Raw genomic sequence first — 17,136 nt, forward strand, 5'->3', positions numbered from 1 at the left:
TGTGGGGAGGAAGGTGATCTCTGCGTCTTACTCTTCCGCCATCTTCCCCTCGTTCCACCATCTTAAGGTTTTATCTTAAACTTTTATTTCTTTATTTATAAGAAGAATACATGCTCGGCAAAGCAATCATATCTAATACTGAAGTATAGGGGGAAAAATTAATTCCTTGACCCTGCGAGATCTACTGCCATTTTGGTACATACCTTTCTAGGCTTTCTCTTTTTGTCTGTTTTCTGGCAGACTTGGTGGTAGCTAAGCAGGGGATTCTCATACTGGCCTCTGACTGTCACAGGGCCCCAGCCCATACTTCCCATAGGAAGCTTTCTCTCAAGGACTAATTCCTGCCCCTAAGTGGAGGGGAATGGTTCTTAGTTGGTGCTTTGGACAACAGTGCCGTGGAGAGTGCCTCTTTGTGGGTGGAAGCAAGACCCCAGGGATCTGAGGCTAAGGAATCCCTCCCTTGACCTTGTCACTTACATTTCTCTGCCACAGTTACACAACAGCCAACGCTGAGTCTGACTATGAGCGGGACTCTGAAAGGGAGAGTGATGACGACGGGGAAGATGAAGTGAGCTGTGAGACCGTGAAGATGGGGAGAAAGGATTCTCTGGACCTGGAGGTGGCTTCAGGCCCGGCACCTGAAGCCCTGGAGGCTGGTGGCTCCCCTGGCCCAGAAGATGTGCTGGCCCTCCTGCAGCAGGCAGACGAGCTGCGCCAGGGCAGTGAGCAGGGCAAGCGGGAGGGCTTGCAGCTGCTGCTCAACAACAAGCTGGCGGTGAGGCTCCAACTGCCTGTCTGTCCTCCATCCCCCACTAACCCCCCGCGAATGTGTCATTGACCCTGCGAGGTGACATGGGAAGGGAAGTGAGGGTGAGGTGGCTAGGTCTGCATCTGCACCCAGGGTTGTACATCCTCTTCCTGGGAGGCTGAGCACCGGCCCTGTGTGCTGCCTGCCCCAGCCAGAGCTGCTTTCTCTGCCAGCCCCAGGGCAGTCGGCTGCCTCCTGTAGAGCTACTGCAGAAGAGCTCCTCCTCTCACCTTAAGGAGAAATGTGGAAAGAACTAGAATGTTTTTCCCTCTTTTATTTCCCTTGAGGCAGAGCCACAGCTGCCTACCCCATTTAAAGCTTTCATCACAAGTGACAAGTGTTAGGTCACTAGGTCACTCAACCACAATTCCCTTCTCAGGTTCACTGCCAGAATTTATGCTCACCTGGCTATAAATGCCCCCAAAGTTAGAATTTCCTTTTTCTTGGGCATTTTCACAAATTTTTCATTGTTAGCAAGACTTCTCTGTTGTTGTGCCTCATTACATGTTGGAATTGACCTTTCTTCCTCACAGTATTAAAAGGCCAGAATGCCCTCACTCTGTGGGTTGTGCAATCTGTTGACTAGGGATAATGTCATCAGCTAACTGCAGGTGAGAGGTCACGTGGGGTGGCCTGATGTCAGTGTGCATAACACACTCAAAGGTAGGGTGTGGGGAGAAGGTCGAGCCCCAGTTCTCTGCAGCTGAGAGAAGGGGGCCTCATCCCTCTGTTTGGTTTGCAGCATGGAAGCCAGCAGGACTTTCTCTGGCGCCTAGCCCGGGCCTACAGTGACATGTGTGAGCTTGCTGAGGAGGCAGGTGAGAAGAGGTCCTATGCCCTAAGTGGTAAGTGCTGACAGGTTCCTGGTGGGAAGGCCACTGACTGACTCTGAGGGTGGAGCCAGCCCATCAGCTTGGGGCCCAGGGGAACCACCAAGACACAAGCTGTCAGTACAGCTGGGGCTCTACTACTCTTTGGGACAGACTGGCTCCCAGAGACCCCTGCTTCCTCCTGGAGACAGAGAGCAACCTCTGCTTCTCTGCATGGCATGGTGCTTGAGTCACACGGGTATACACGACTTTAGGAGTACAGTTGAACTTGAACAACAGCGGTTTGAGCAGCACACGTCCACTTATATGTGGATTGTTTTTCAATCCACAATCCATGGTTGGTTGGACCCAACTATAAACTACATGTGGATTTCTGACTGGGCAGAAGGCCGGTGCCCCGAACCCCCACGTTGTCCAAGGCCAATTGTAGTTGTATCATATTAGCACAGTTCTGTGTTCTCATTCCTCAACTACAAAAGGCACAACCTTTCTTAATCTGAGGAGGTTGTTTTTGCTGTTGCTTAGGAATCTGGTTTCAGTTATGGAGCCTGTGGGGCAGGTGTTTAAGAATGAGTGGAGTATGTTTGGTGAGTGCCCAGAAGGAGCAGTTTGGGAGAATACTGCTAGGTTAGAAGTCCCTGGGGTCTACTTAGCAACTCTGTTGTCAAAATCTGTACCTGGGGGTGTAGGGTACATCTGACTTGTGCCAGGTTCAAGGCCTGTCCTTCTCTGTCATGAGGTCATTGAGAACCCTGGGACTTTAAAAATAGAGACTGGTTTTATGGGGAAGGTGATGTGTCCTGCCTACCTACACACCCTTTGAGTCAGGCACCATCAGTGGACTTCCAGATCTTGTGGTTCAGTTATCCAAAGTTAAGTTAACTGCTTTCCCACTTTTATAAGTACAGTCCTGCAAACATTGAATCTTTGATAATGTAGAGTGACAGTACCTCAAGATCATTATTCTAAACAGTTATAGAATTCTGCCAATATACAAAGGTCAATTGAGTTGAATGTTTGATACAGATCTTCAAAAAAATCCCTGGAGGGGCTTCCCTGGTGGCACAGTGGTTGAGAGTCCTCCTACTGATGCAGGGGACACAGCTTGCTTCTTTTCAAAACAGTTTCTGCTTCCCCTCTTAAATTTCAGGTGAGGATTCTGATCAGCCTTCGGGGCTGTTTTTTGCACTTTTGGTAGCAACAACCACCTTTCCTTTCCCTTTTGATCATCTCTGTGTACTAACAGCCAACATGAACCCTACAGGTGGAGGTGGGGCAGTGATTAGAGGAGCAGCAAAGCCTGCACTGGTCTGGTCTGGCTTCCTGAGTATAGCACCTTAGACAAATCTGTTCCTCCTGGAGGTCAGAGGACTATGCAGTATCTTTGAAGACTCTGCTCTGGGATCCTAGCTTTTTAGGACCAACCTTGCTGGACCTTAAGTTCTTCATTTTGTTCTTTCTCTAGAAGCTGGACCACCAGGAGGCAGCGGGAACTGGTTTGCCTCATTCTTCACCGTTATTTTCCTAGTGAGATAGTGCTTTGAAGGGGGCGGAGAGAAGTCCCCTAAGAGAAAATGTCCCTCAGTGGTGGAGCCGTATGGTTCTTCTGCTTGGATAGGGGAATGTAGGGTTCTCATCTGCTCTCTTTAAATGTATTTGTTGCATATACAAAATTATACCATGATTACTATCACTTAAACATGAGGAAACATTTCAGAATAGCCAGCCTATCACCTCAACCCATTACTTTTGTTCTCTGTCTTCCCTTCCAAGCCCTCACCATTTAAAAAATTTTATTAATTTTAAATTTTATTAAAGTATAGTTGACTTACAATGTTTCAGATGTACAGCAAAGTGATTCAGTTATACATATATATACTTTTTCAGTTTCTTTTCCATTATAGTTTATTACAAGATATTGAATATAGTTCCCTGTGCTATACAGTAGGTCCTTGCTTACTTAATATGTAGTAGTCTCTATCTGTTAGTCTCAAATTCCAAATTTATCCCTCCCCCCTTCTTTCCCCTTTGGTAACCAGTTTGTTTTCTATATGAGTCTTGTAAGTAAGTTTATTTGTACCTTTTCTAAAAATTTTTTTAATTCATTTATTTATTGGCTGCGTTGGGTCTTTGTTGCTGCGTGTGGGCTTTCTCTAGTTGCGGCGAGTGGGGGCCACTCTTCATTGCGGTGCAGGGGCTTCTCATCGCGGCAGCTTCTCTTGTTGCGGAGCACAGGCTCTAGGTGTGTGGGCTCCAGTAGTTGTGTCACACGGGCTCAGTAGTTGTGGTGCGTGGGCTCAGCTGCTCTGCGGCATGTGGGATCTTCCCGGACCAGGGCTCGAACCCGTGTCCCTTGAATTGGCACGTGGATTCCCAACCACTGTGCCACCAGGTAAGTCCCTATTTGTATCCTTTTTTTTTACATTCCACATATAAGTAATATAATATTTGTCTTTCTCTTCATTTAGTATGATAATCTCTAGGTCTATTCATGTTGCTACAGGTGGCATTATTTCATTCTTTTTTTTTTATGGAAGCCCTCTCTGTTCTAATCAGATTTCCCATTTTGCAGTGTTCTCTTTTCCCATGTGTAGGCGTGATGGTCCTCATCTGAAGGGCTCCAGCTCCTTGACATTCTAGGGGACCCATGTCAAGAGCCTACATGTGTTTAGGCCTTGATTTCTGTTAGTTTGGGTGCCTGGAAAACTTGGGGAAGAACTACATGAAACTCATCTTTGGTCAGATCCCAGTCCATTTGGCTCTGGTGAGGAGTTCTGGCCTAGGGCCATGATTAATGTTCCTAGATCATGGATCCTTTTGAGAATTTGTTTTTAATGTTTATTTGTTTGGCTGCACTGGGTCTTCATTGCTGCACACAGGCTTTCTCTAGTTGCGGCGAGCGGGGGCTACTCTTTGTTGTGGTGCACGGGCTCTAGGTGCGCAGGCTTCAGTAGTTGTGGCGCATGGGCTTAGTTGCTCCGAGGCATGTGGGATCTTAGTTCCCCGACCAGGGCTCGAACCCGTGTCCCCTGCATTGGCAAGCGGATTCTTAACAACTGTGCTACCAGGGAAGTCCCCCTCTTGAGAATTTGATCAAAGCTGTGGACCCTCTCCTCAATAAAATGCACATATACCTAAAATTATATACAACTTCAGTGGGATTCATGGACACCGTGAAGCCTATCCAGACCCCAAATCAAAAACTCTCCAGGGTAACGGTCTATTGGGGACAGTTTCTGATTGCTTTTGAGTCCTTTTATATTTGAAATGCTTCAAGCATATCAGGTAGGTATTATAAAAATAAGGGACCTGGGGCAGCTGATGATGGATAGGGAGAACAAGGTGAAGCAGAAGTCATCCCTGAAAAGCTATTTGCAGCTCTTCATTCTGCTCAAGTGCATAAGTATTTACAAGTCCCGTTCGGGTGGGGGTTGGTGAGAGCAAAAGCAGTCATTTTTCCCACAGCCTTTCCCGTGGAAGGGTGCATGGGGGCCCTTGTCAACTCTGGATCACCTCTGTCTTACAGGAAAAGAAGCAGCGGAGGCCGCTCTGGAGAAGGGGAATGAGAATGCTGAGTGTCACCAGTGGTAATAACACCCCACAGGGTCCCAGGAAGAGCCAGCATGGGTTAGAGTGGAGGAGAGCCCTTTTGTTTCTCTGCCCTGTGGCCAAAGAGGCATTTGCCAGAGGCACCAGGAGAGGGAGCTCTGGCCTTTATTTTCATATGTCCCATCCTTCCCCAAGCTAGGGACCCAGGGGAGTTTGCTTTGGGAAGTGCCTTGGGGATAAGGCAAGGGGGAATAGTTTTTCTTTCTGGTGAAGCTTGGAGAAACGAGTAGCTTTGGTAGTCACCCCTGGCTACAAAACTTGTGGGTTCTTGGCTCCTCAGAGAGGCTGGGACAGTGGCAGTTCCCCTCTCCCACACAAGCTCTTCATTCCCCTAGCTGCAATCCCTGGCTGGTGGTGGACTTTGGCTTCTTCGCTTGGCTCGCGTGAGGAAAAGTAGATGTGAGCTCACCCCCAGGAAGTTCAGCAGTCACTAATATTACAAAACCATCAGCCCTGTCTGTGGTCTGACGTGAGGCAAAGTTCTGCCAACCCATGTGGGTCAGGGGCAACCTGTGTCCTGGGGGCGTGGTTCCAGCGCCTCAGTTTTAGTGAAAATGTTCCTTTTCCACCTCCCTGCTTCCCATAACCCTGCCCTCAGACTGTGAGCTGGGAGAGGCTGTTTCTTTATCTGTTGCTGAAACTTTGTCTCTGCAGCGCCTCTTCTCAGAGGCCAGGTCATTGTTTCTTGGGTGTCACAGGTGCTGTTTCCCTGTGGGCTCTCTTGGGGCTCCTGGGGTCCCAAGGATGGAAATTGACCTCATACTTTCTTAGCTTTTCCTGGGGAACAGCTGTTTGGACTAAACTGGAAATGAGCCTCTGGAAGTATCCGATACAAATACCCCCAGATATTTAGTGAGTACACAAAAAAGCAACTTGGGCCTTTAGACACTCATTTGTCAACTGTGCTTCTAGAAAGGATGCAGAGGGGATGGGGGTAATATCTTCTGCCTTTGTTTCTGAAGGCAGAAGATAGGAAGCTGGCTGCCTTTGTTCTCCTGGGAGGGAGGATGTAGAGGAGAGGGCTGAAATCGGAGGCCTTTTCTTCCTCCTCTGCTTCTGTTGGTTCCCAAGCTAACATTAGAAATTCCTAGAGAATCCCATTCCCAAACAGCTTCCCAGTGATATACCTGTATACTTCCAAGGCTAATGAGACCTTCTTCTTCAATGTCTGCTCAGGAGACAAAAAGCAGTGTACTCAGGTCTCTCATACTTTGATGCTGATTTTTAGATACCTGCTTAAGTGTTTATGATAGCTATGGCTATACTCATTATGAGGGGAAATTTGGACTGAGACCTTGCCTAAATATTAAGTATAAGAGAGCTTTAATGTGGAAGACCCACCTTTTTTGTACCTAGGGTACTTTGGAGAATTGTGAGCCTACCACTGTATCTGCTAAAGAATATGAATTGGGACCACAGGTCTGTGAAAAGAGGAATTAAGTACAGATGGAAATGATATTTTCATCTCTGGATAAGGATGCAGGCGCAGTGCAATTGCCCATGGGTGGGAATCCCAATACTGGCAGGGACGGTACTCAGTCCTTGTCCCTGAGCTTGCTGCTGCTTTCCCCTAGGTATGCAGTGCTTTGTGGTCAGCTGGCTGAGCATGAGGGCATCCAGAGGCGCATCCAGAGTGGCTTTAGCTTCAAGGTGAGGAAAGGCTTCTCCTCCTTCCCTGGTGCTGGTCTAGTCCAGATTCCCTGCTGCATCCTAGCTCCTTGCAAAGGTGTTCCTACAGCCTCTGTGACTTGCCTCTGTTCCCTTAGTAATTCTGCTATCTGATGTTAGCTTATATTTATATTTTCCCCTCAGGAGCATGTGGACAAAGCCATTGCTCTAAAGCCAGAAAACCCCATGGCATACTTTCTCCTTGGCAGGTGGTGCTACCAGGTAAGCTAAATTTCAGGGCTTGACATAAGGGCCCTAACTAACTGTCCTGAGACACTGATCACCTTTACAAGGAAGAGCAGGGTCCTCAGCCTGGTCTGGCTTATGTGTTATTTCCTCTAAGTGGTCACGTTAGTGGTGATTAGACCCAGTCCTATTTGGCCCTGTTTGCTTTCAGTACAGAACATTCAGTGTTCCTAAAGGTACTTAAGTTTTTAGTCACACCTTCATCTCTTGGTGGCAGGTCTCTCACCTAAGCTGGCTAGAAAAAAAAACTGCGACAGCCTTGTGTGAAAGCCCTCTCGGTGCTACTGTGGAGGATGCCCTCCAGAGCTTCCTAAAGGTATTGGGGAAGGAAGGGAAGGGTGGACAGCAGCCAGAAAGGCCAGAGTGACCTTATTTTTCCTAAGGACATTATTGGAAGGGGTTATAAGTAGAGGGCAGCTTTATGTGTGCCTGTTCTATGGGAAAATCAGAACCATCAGAAAAGCTTATAAAAAATATAGATTCACTGAATCAAGCTCCAGGTTGGGGACTGGAACTCTCTAATAAACTTTAGCCTGACTTGGACTTTGGAACACCTTACTGAAATGTGTTCTCCCTTCTCCAGGCTGAAGAACTACAGCCAGGATATTCCAAAGCAGGAAGGATATATATTTCCAAGGTAAACTCACCTGCCTATTTCAACATAGATGAAAGTATGTGTGTTGATATTTCTAGGAACTCCTGAGGGCACACATATTCATCCCCTTCTAGTCTCCTGGTGGCATTTCTCCCAGGTTTTCACTGTTGTCTCTTCTCAGTGCTACAGAGAACTAGGGAAAAACCCTGAAGCTAAACGGTGGATGAAGTTGGCCCTGGAGCTGCCAAATGTCACTAAAGAGGTAATACTTAAGACCTTTACTAACACAGGGATCCTTCACTGAGTCATTATGTGACCCTTTCAGGAAAGAATATCTTCCCTTGAGGTCTTATTCCCTCCTTTTGCATGTGTGCTGTCTCGTATACATCTCCCCTAGGGGAGGAGACAGATTTCGTAGGTTCCAGGCTCTTCTGGGAAAGTAGGAAAAAGACTATGATAACAGCTTAGCAAGGAAGCAAAGGGCCCATTCTCAGGTACCAATGGTTTTGGAAATGTTGGCTTAGATTTTGAGTCCTAGTCTTATTCTCTTGTCTCCCTAGGATTCAGCTTTCCAGAAGGACCTGGAAGAATTGGAAGTAATTTTAGGAGAATAATCACATTTCAATGGCCTTCATGACTTGAGGGGGAAAAAAATCAAGTCTTTTTTCTCTTAGATTCTGCTTAGATCAGGAAACTGAGCAAGACTGGTTAAGGGAGTGTCCTGACTCCTAGGTCTGACTGCTACCTGCCACCATTCCCCAACTTCTTCTTATTGTCTACTGGTTAACTTATTCTAATCCGTTACCTAATCTGAAATTGGGGAAGTACTTGAGGCCCGGGTTTCTGTTACTCTCTCCGTAAAGTGAATTCTTGAAAAACCAAGACTAGTATAACACCTGCCCTAGGGTACAGTGTGGGTAGAGCACTGAAGGCTGTCTTCCAACTGCTGGTGAGGTGGATGAAACTCCAAAGAGCTAGCTCTAGGAACAAAACATAGAACTTCTCTCTTTTTCACTGATTAATATTCATCACCAAAGTATATAGTCCTAAAATCACACCCTAACCTACCCGGATAAAAGGTCGGAGAGTCCATGGGTATCGCCTCTTCTCAACCTATCATGTGGATTGTAACTGTATTCCTGGGCCGAGGGGCTGGACTACTTGACTTCCAGAGTCCTGGCAGCTTTTGGAACGACAGCAGTGCATAAGGCTTATGAGACTGTGAAAATGATGATCTGAGGAGTTGCCTGGAATATATTTTGGTACAAACCTGAAATAAACCAAATTTAACTAGATGTGATTATAATCCCCTTTCTATGTTTGTTATAGCTCCTTATTCTTGCTTGACACTTCCATAACTGTTTTCTACTATGAGACTATTGCAGACAAGTAGAAAAACAGTACCAAATAGTTTAGAATAAGCTCTCTGGTTAATAATACTTCCTAATACTTCCAGAGAAAATTTTAGTTAAATGTAAAACATTAAGAAGAGCTTATTTTTAGCCTAACAAGGCCTAGTCCAACTAAGCAGCTGTTCCCTGACCCTCTCAGGGCCAATAGCACAAAGCCTAATCCCATCTGAAAAGAAAATCCTCCCTACAAGAAAAATTGAGCAGTTTTTAGGTCAAGGTCACTTAAATACTTTATAGGACTAAAAGATGAGATGCTTTTATTTAAGAACCAAGCTTCCATTCCAGAATCTGTTACTGTGGCTTTATTATTTCATCCCAGGTTTGTTCTGTAATGTAGAAACGAAAGAAGGCCTAGGAGGTACTCTGTTCTATAAAGTCAGGGAACAGAACTGTTTTTAAAACAAAGTTGCATTAAATTGTATCTTCCTATCTCCCTACATATAGTAGGATCAACACTGGCAACAGCAGAGATTTGCACTGCCTCTCCTCCTAATACTAGCCGAGAAGCCCTTTGAAATTGGAAGAGTTGGTTAGAACCGATCCTGAGTAGAAGTTTGAAGAGGAAGGAGTATCTCAAACCCCTGAAGTAGAATAATCTGGGCAAGAACCAGCCCTATACAATACAAAACTTAAAGAATAAAAACAAAGGCCACAGGAAAGCCATGGTGTAGCCATCTTGTGAGAGCTTCTATTAGGTTAAAGGAGTATAAAATGAATCATCTGAATGTGGGACTTCCCTTTCACATTTTCAATTTTAAAGCAATAGAAACTGATCACCCTACCCAGAGCCAAAACTATATTATGAAGGCCCTATCCTGAAATATTCAGCTTGTACCAGAATAACTCCTACAAGCGGCACATTCACTACAAATAACTACTTTATTAGCAGTCCCACATTGAATCTACTTGGAGAGCTTCCGAAATGTTTAAGATTCCAGAACTATCCTGAATTGCTCTTAGCATTAAAAGAGTAGATGGTGAAGGGCTGGTAGCCCAGCAGGCCTATTCAATACACCTTATCTAAAAAAACATTCTTATATAAGCTAATTCAGACACACAAACTTTACCTGCTTCTGATTTAAGAGTTTTACTGGCAGAGAAAAAAAAAAACCTGTGAGGAGACCCACTCCCTTTGCCACATAGCTCAGGCATATTTTTCCCCAACATTATTCAGACAGTGAGAGAAGTCAGGTCTCTCCAGTTTTAGTTCTCTTAGAGACATAAGATTGGCCAATAGCCGTTAGTCCTGAGTCAACCCCAAGGCACTATGATGTCAAAGGTACTTCATACCTACACCCCCAAACCAAAGAATTCACAAAGAGATTAATATACTCTAGAAGGAATAAACATTTCAGATCAGCTTGTGACTACTGACCTGTCTCGTGTTTACACCATAAGAAAAGCCGATATAATAGCTGTTTTCCTGGAAGCCTTTTCCTGGCAGTCACAACAGAAGAGGCCTGTGAAGAACCTCAGGGAGCAGTCCTCTCCATTAGGCTGCAGCACTTAAGGTTTATCACAGGAAAAAACCCAACGATTCAGTCCTTGGCATCTCCTACTCCATCCGCATTGATGGCAAACATAGCTTCAGCTTCAGGAAGACAAGGAGAGTCATAGATTTTGCAGATTCTGGTTTCCCCTCTTCCTTTTCTCAGGTACAGTCTGGGACAAAGACACAGACCAAAGCACCAAAGTTATTATAATTAAAAAATTCTATTCCTGGGCTTCCCTGGTGGCGCAGTGGTTGAGAATCTGCCTGCTAACGCAGGGGACACGGGTTCGAGCCCTGGTCTGGGAAGATCCCACATGCCGCGGAGGAACTAGGCCCGTGAGCCACAACTACTGAGCCTGCGCCTCTGGAGCCTGTGCTCCACAACAAGAGAGGCCACAACAGTGAGAGGCCCGTGCACCGCGATGAAGAGTGGCCACCGCTTGCCACAACTAGAGAAAGCCCTTGCACAGAAACGAAGACCCAACACAGCCAAAAATAAAAATAAATAAAAGAAGGCTCAACATTAAAAAAAAAAAAATTATATTCCTGACTACTTATAGTAGATCTAAAAATTTTTTAGACATATATACTTCCTAGAAGGACTTTGGGGATCTTTCTGTATTCCTTAGGGCAGGGGTCCCCAACCCCCGGGCCGTGGACCAGTACTGGTCCGCAGCCTGTTAGGAACTGGGCCGCACAGCAGGAGGTGAGCAGAGGGTGAGTGAGCGAACCTTCATCTGCCGCTCCCCATCGCTTGCATTACCGCCTGAACCATCCATCCTGGCCACCCCCCCACTACCCCCGCCCCGTGGAAAAATCGTCTTCCACAGAACTGGTCCCTGGTGCCAAAAAGGTTGGGGACCACTGCCTTAGGGCACTTGCAATCCAGAGGAATGCATTTCTGCTCACCCCCTGCCCCACAGTGGATTTCCCATATTGAAACCTTTTAAAAAATAATGAGAGACATCAATTGCTCACATTTATTCTTCCACATACGAGAGCTTTTAATTCCTTTATGAACTAAAAGCAAACACCTGTTCTAACCAGAGCATGACAATTAGGTTAAGCAAGGGCTCCCGTGTCTAATTACACAACAGCAGCGGTTAACAAGGTTCAAATGGAAATGTTATCTTCATGTCTATTGCACAGTTAATATGACATTCCATGATGAAGCCATCTCTCCCATCACTTTACCTTGTTGTTGAGGCATGAGCAATGATATTTCCTCCAATAGGTTTTTTAGGATCTGCAGCAAACATGGCTGCTCCATCCACTTGGGCTACCACCTGGTTGGTGATTACCACTGCTACACCAAACTGACAGGGAAAGGATAAATGTCATTTTTTTGTGGTCAGACATTCCAACAGACTTACTGCTTATCCCCCATAAAGCAATGAATGATTGAAGTCTCTATATCTAACTGATATCTTGATGATACCAGGCCCTGGTATCCTGGTCTCCCAGCAAGGCTACTAGAATTCATGGCCCCTGAAAGTAGGCATTCTCTGTCCCTACCCCACAACTTACCTCATCAGCAAGTCGCAGAAGCATCCGCAGAAACCTGGCCAAGTGCATCTGCCTGGCGGAAAGCTCACCTCGACCCGAATAGTCTGTTCTGTAGAGGGCGGTGGCACTGTCTACAATTAGCAGTGCATACCTACAGGGAACACGGATTCTCTGAAGCCTGTTTCTAGCCCATGTCAGATTCTGCTCTTTCCCATTACCCTGAAATTTTATAGTTATATATTATTTATTTATACAGCATCCATTTCTGAATAACCCTATAACAAAGTAAAAAATTCCAACAAGTTCAGGTGGATTATAGCTTCATATTTTAAAAGCGACTTGACCTAAACGACAAAGCAAGAGTGGCAAAATAGGAACTAAAACTTAAATCTCCCCATATCTAATTCAAGCTACTATCAAATTGGCCACATGTACAAGATTCAGGGTAAGGGCTCTGGGAACATACTCGGTATCTTCTATTGCCCACATACCTGGACTCCACCATCATGGCTGACGCTTGATAAAGGAGCTGGGTCTGGTGGTCTGTGTTGAACCCTCGAGCATATGCTACATTATCCAGGACGTCACTGCCAGAGAGGCCATATCTAGAAGAAAGAACATTTTGAGGCTGCACACAGAACTAAGGCAGATGAGAAATTCATCTCTAACAACGAAATTACCTGGATGGGTAGGTAAGAAATGATAGTAAGAAGGCTAAAGAATATAATTCCCTTTCTATTAGGAAGCCCAGGGAAACTATAAAGAGATGACAGCAACTGCTTTAGAGTAGATCTACCTGGCAGGACTTCTGAATAAATCAAATTTATTTTTTGAGGACTCCTGAACTAGAATGAGAAATTTCCAAATATAAGGAAACAATGGTCTCCTGGAAAAACAAAGGGCAGCATGACAGAATTGGGACTGAAACAAAAACAACGAATCAATCAATTAAAAACATACATAAACTGCTGTTGTATAGGAATAAAACCTTCTAAGCTCAAAAACCTTCTAAGGACTCAAAACTGTAAGAGGTTTAAGAGAAGTAAGTATATTTCATCTATTCTCCCCTTTTTTCTTGCTAGTAACTAGTTACAGTTATAGAATATGTGACATGTATCTAGTATGGTTAAATAAGTGATACCTTAATTCATCTTATACCTCAATAATGATTTTTCTTCCCTTTGCATTTAAAAATACTTACTATTTTCTTAGAACAATCTATATTTTCTCACCTTTGTAACTGCTACCTAAGACATGAATACTCAAGGTGGTCCAAGTAAGACAACTTCTCATTAAATGTATGCTAATGGGACCCCATTTCTTCAAAGGGAGTTTGATTTATCCATCTATCAAGACAACTAAATACCTGCACTTTTATAAAAGCTTCCCTGCACCTCTCAAATAGACATGATTCTCCCTCTTCTGCACTTACAGAAAACTTGATTTAGGCTTTTCTATGGCACTTGTGAGGAGCTACCTGCCATTCTTTTACTAGACAACAAATTCCCTGAGGGAAAAGACTAGGCCTTTCCAACTAGCACATTTTTTTTTATACCTAGTACATTCTGAATAAATGTTGCTGAATACAGCTTTTATCTATAACCCAAACCAAAAGAGAATTATATATCATCACTTTAACTCAAGTAATATTTTCATATTAATGTTACCTAAAATCATTATAGTCCAAAAGTATAATACTGACTCCCTTATGTAACAGTTCAAAAGATAATCTGTTTAAACAAAATCAGTGTGCTATAATTCCTTGAGAACCAAAAACTTCTATGCTTAAGATTTTATCAGTCTTTTAAAAGTAGTCTATTCTATGTAGATTCTGATCATTACAAAAGCATACACTGTGTCAAAACTATTTTTCTGAGACTTAGCTTTAGTAAATAGTTTTCCTCTCATTTTTCCTACCCAAAAGAATAGAAAAACAAAAGAATGTTCTAGCACTTGAAATAACACTGCAATAAGCTGAACCACAATATCAGGAGATCCCACTCTATCCAACTGGATTTTCCACATCTTATGATGAATTGATTCATCATATTAGGCACATGCAGTCTTTGCACTTTCCTGGACATTTCACCAGCTATTCTTCACCATTATCAACATGAATGGAAGTTTAGCTCTTGTATTAAGTGGATTGATGATGATGAATTTGTTGAGTCTGGGCATGGAGATAAGAAAATGAAGTGAAGATAGAGTTTTACCTTGGGATCCTGACCAAATGGGAATAAGGAGATAAAATTTTCTTTATTTAAATCATAACTATAAGACAGAAAAAAAGACTGAAGAGGCCTAAGTCCTGTACTGCACAAGTCTTCTAGTCTTGCGTCAAGAAACACTGATGTAATCTACTATCAGGAACTGAGATTACCTTTTGCTGTCAGAATATGGAAGATTTACTAGAAAAACAAAGAGTCATCCTGGCTTTTCTCTCAACAGAGTTCACAAAGACGACTATGGGGATCTCTGTGCTTACATTCCTGATGCAGCACATAGAACTTTCAATTCCCACAACTTGGAAAAAGTTGGTTGGAAATAAGCAACTTCTCTTAGTGTTTCCAGAACTTCCTAAGGATAAGAATACTCTGTTAAAAAAATTAAATTCCGGGCTTCCCTGGTGGCGCAGTGGTTGAGAGTCTGCCTGCTGATGCAGGGGACACGGGTTCGTGCCCCTGTCCGGGAAGATCCCACACGCCACGGAGCGGCTGGGCTTCTGAGCCATGGCCGCTGAGCCTGCGCGTCCGGAGCCTGTGCTCCGCAACGGGAGAGGCCCGCGTACCGCAAAAAAAAAAAAAAAAAAAAAAAAAAAAATCCTAGGTCTAAACCAGACTTAATGAATCACAATGCTCAGGGAAGAGTTGTGATAATTTGCATATTTAACAAACACCTGGCACATGAAAAGATGCTCAATATCACTAATCACAAGGGAAATGCAAATTAAAACCACAATGAGCTATATTACCTCACACCTGCCAGAATGGCTATTTTCAAAAAGAAAACAAATAGGACTTCCCTGGTGGCCCAGTGGTTAAGAGTCTGCCTGCCAATGCAGGGGACACCAGTTCGAGCCCTGGTCCGGGAAAACCCCACATGCCACAGAGCAACTAAGCCCGTGTGCCGCAACTACTGAGCCCACAAGCCACAACTGCTGAAGCCCGCGTACCTAGAACCCGTGCTCGGCAACAAGAGAAGCCACCGCAATGAGAAGCCCGTGCACCGCAGAGAAGAGTAGCCCCCCATGTGCCGCAACTAGAGAAAGCCCGCGTGCAGCAACGAAGACCCAACGCAGCCAAAAACAAAAAAACACCTGAAGTGATTTTTTTTTTTAATTTTTGGCTCGTGGCATGCAGGATCTTAGTTCCCCAACCAGGGATCGAACTCATGCCCCCTACGTGGAAGTCCTAACCACTGGACTGCCAGGGAATTCCTGCTACAGATTTTCTTTCTGGAAATTTCATATAAATGGAATCATATGTGGTCTTTTATGTCTAGCTTCTATCATTTAGCATGTTTTTTGAGGGTCATCCATGCTGTAACAAGTATCAGTACTTCATTCCTTTTAATTGTTGAATAGCGGTCTATTGTATGGATCAACCAGATTTTATTCGTTCATCAGTGGATGGACAATTGGGTTGTTTCCAGGTTTTGGCCACTATAACAATACTATAAACATCCACAAACAAGTCTCTGCGTGGACATGTTTTCATATCTCTTGGGTACATAACCAGAGTGAAATTGCTGGGCTATATGACAAATTTATGTTTAACTGCCACATTGTTCTTTTCCAAAGTGACTGCACAATTTTACATTCTCACCAGCAATGTATTAGGGTTCCAGTTTCTTCACATCCTCCCTGACACTTGTTACTTTTTCATTACAGCCATCCTAGTGGTGGTATCTCACTGTGGTTTTAATTTGCATTTCTTCTTGACTAATAATGTTGAGCATCTCTGCATGTGCTTATTGGCCATTTTACATCTGCTTTGGAGAAATGTCTATACAAGTCCTTTGACCGTTTCTTTTCTTTTTTTTTGTGGTACACGGCCTCTCACTGTTGTGGCCTCTCCCACTGCGGAGCACAGGCTCCGGACGCGCAGGCTCAGCGGCCATGGCTCATGGGCCCAGGCCGCTCCACGGCATGTGGGATCTTCCCAGACCGGGGCACGAACCCGTGTCCCCTGCATCGGCAGGCGGACTCTCAACCACTGCACCACCAGGGAAGCCCTGCCCATTTCTTAATTGGGGTGTCTTACTGCTGGGTTGTGAGAGTTCTTTATATATTCTTGATACTAGAACCTTATCAGATATATGATTTGCAAATATGTTCTCACATTCTTTGGGTTGTCTTTTTATTTTCTTGATAGTGCTCTTTGAAGCACAGAAATTTCAAATTTTGATTAAATGAAAACTGACTCTGTATTATCGTTTTTTTCTTTCATAGACTATGCTTTCTTGTGTTGTATCTAAGAAATCTCTGCCTACTTCAAGGTCACAAAGATTTTGTTTTTTTCCTAAAAGTTTTATAATTTTAGCTAAATATAGGAATATCATTCTTTAAATATATATATATATATATATACAGTAAACATACATAACATAAAATTTACCATTTAATCTTTTTAAAGAGTACAGTCCAATGGCAGGAAGCACATTCCCGTTGTTGTGCAACCATCATTACCATCCATGTCCAGAATTTTTTTACCATCCCAAACTGAAACTCTGTACCCATTAAACAATAATCCCCCATTCTCCTCACTCCTGCCCCAGCAACCACCATTCCACTTTCTGTCTTTATGAATTTGACTGCTCTAAGTACCTCATATAGGAGGAATCATACATTTGTCCTTTTGCAACTGGCTTATTTCACTTAGCATAATGTTTTCAAGGTTCATCCATGTTGTAGCATACTGTAAGCATTTCCTTACATTTTGAGACTAATTTTCCATTGTATGTATAGAGGA

The 17,136-nt window shown here is 44.1% G+C and overlaps 2 protein-coding genes across 10 annotated transcripts in view; one reads left to right on the top strand and one right to left on the bottom strand.

The window, feature by feature from the left end:
* RMDN3 (regulator of microtubule dynamics 3) overlaps positions 1-16,752 on the top strand; it is a 41,485-nt gene extending 24,733 nt beyond the window's left edge. For 2 of the 4 annotated variants that reach the window (XM_022587446.2, XM_089907345.1), the window contains exons 5-13: positions 493-775; positions 1,551-1,653; positions 5,165-5,225; positions 6,822-6,897; positions 7,060-7,137; positions 7,379-7,477; positions 7,745-7,798; positions 7,938-8,018; positions 8,317-16,752. In XM_022587446.2, the coding sequence (XP_022443154.1) occupies positions 493-775; positions 1,551-1,653; positions 5,165-5,225; positions 6,822-6,897; positions 7,060-7,137; positions 7,379-7,477; positions 7,745-7,798; positions 7,938-8,018; positions 8,317-8,370 (889 nt within the window). In that variant the 3' untranslated portion in view covers positions 8,371-16,752. Of the gene's footprint in view, positions 1-492; positions 776-1,475; positions 1,660-4,637; positions 4,672-5,141; positions 5,226-6,821; positions 6,898-7,059; positions 7,138-7,378; positions 7,478-7,744; positions 7,799-7,937; positions 8,019-8,316 lie in introns of all 4 variants that reach the window. The other 2 variants (XM_089907347.1, XM_089907346.1) reach the window with 2 other exon arrangements.
* RAD51 (RAD51 recombinase) overlaps positions 1-17,136 on the bottom strand; it is a 44,534-nt gene that overhangs the window by 368 nt on the left and 27,030 nt on the right. For 3 of the 6 annotated variants that reach the window (XM_022587450.3, XM_022587448.2, XM_022587449.3), the window contains exons 7-10: positions 12,658-12,771; positions 12,188-12,317; positions 11,855-11,976; positions 10,231-10,830 (exon numbers count right to left, since the gene is read on the bottom strand). In XM_022587450.3, coding sequence (XP_022443158.1) covers positions 10,707-10,830; positions 11,855-11,976; positions 12,188-12,317; positions 12,658-12,771 — 490 coding nt within the window. In that variant the 3' untranslated portion in view covers positions 10,231-10,706. Of the gene's footprint in view, positions 1-6; positions 9,027-10,230; positions 10,831-11,854; positions 11,977-12,187; positions 12,318-12,657; positions 12,772-17,136 lie in introns of those variants that run through there. The other 3 variants (XR_016392118.1, XR_016392119.1, XM_089907351.1) reach the window with 3 other exon arrangements.

This window comes from Delphinapterus leucas, chromosome 2, assembly GCF_059928025.1.
Source record: "Delphinapterus leucas isolate spDelLeu-1000000601 "Yukka" chromosome 2, BTC_Dleu_Yukka2, whole genome shotgun sequence".
Taxonomy (NCBI): Eukaryota; Metazoa; Chordata; class Mammalia; order Artiodactyla; family Monodontidae; genus Delphinapterus; species Delphinapterus leucas.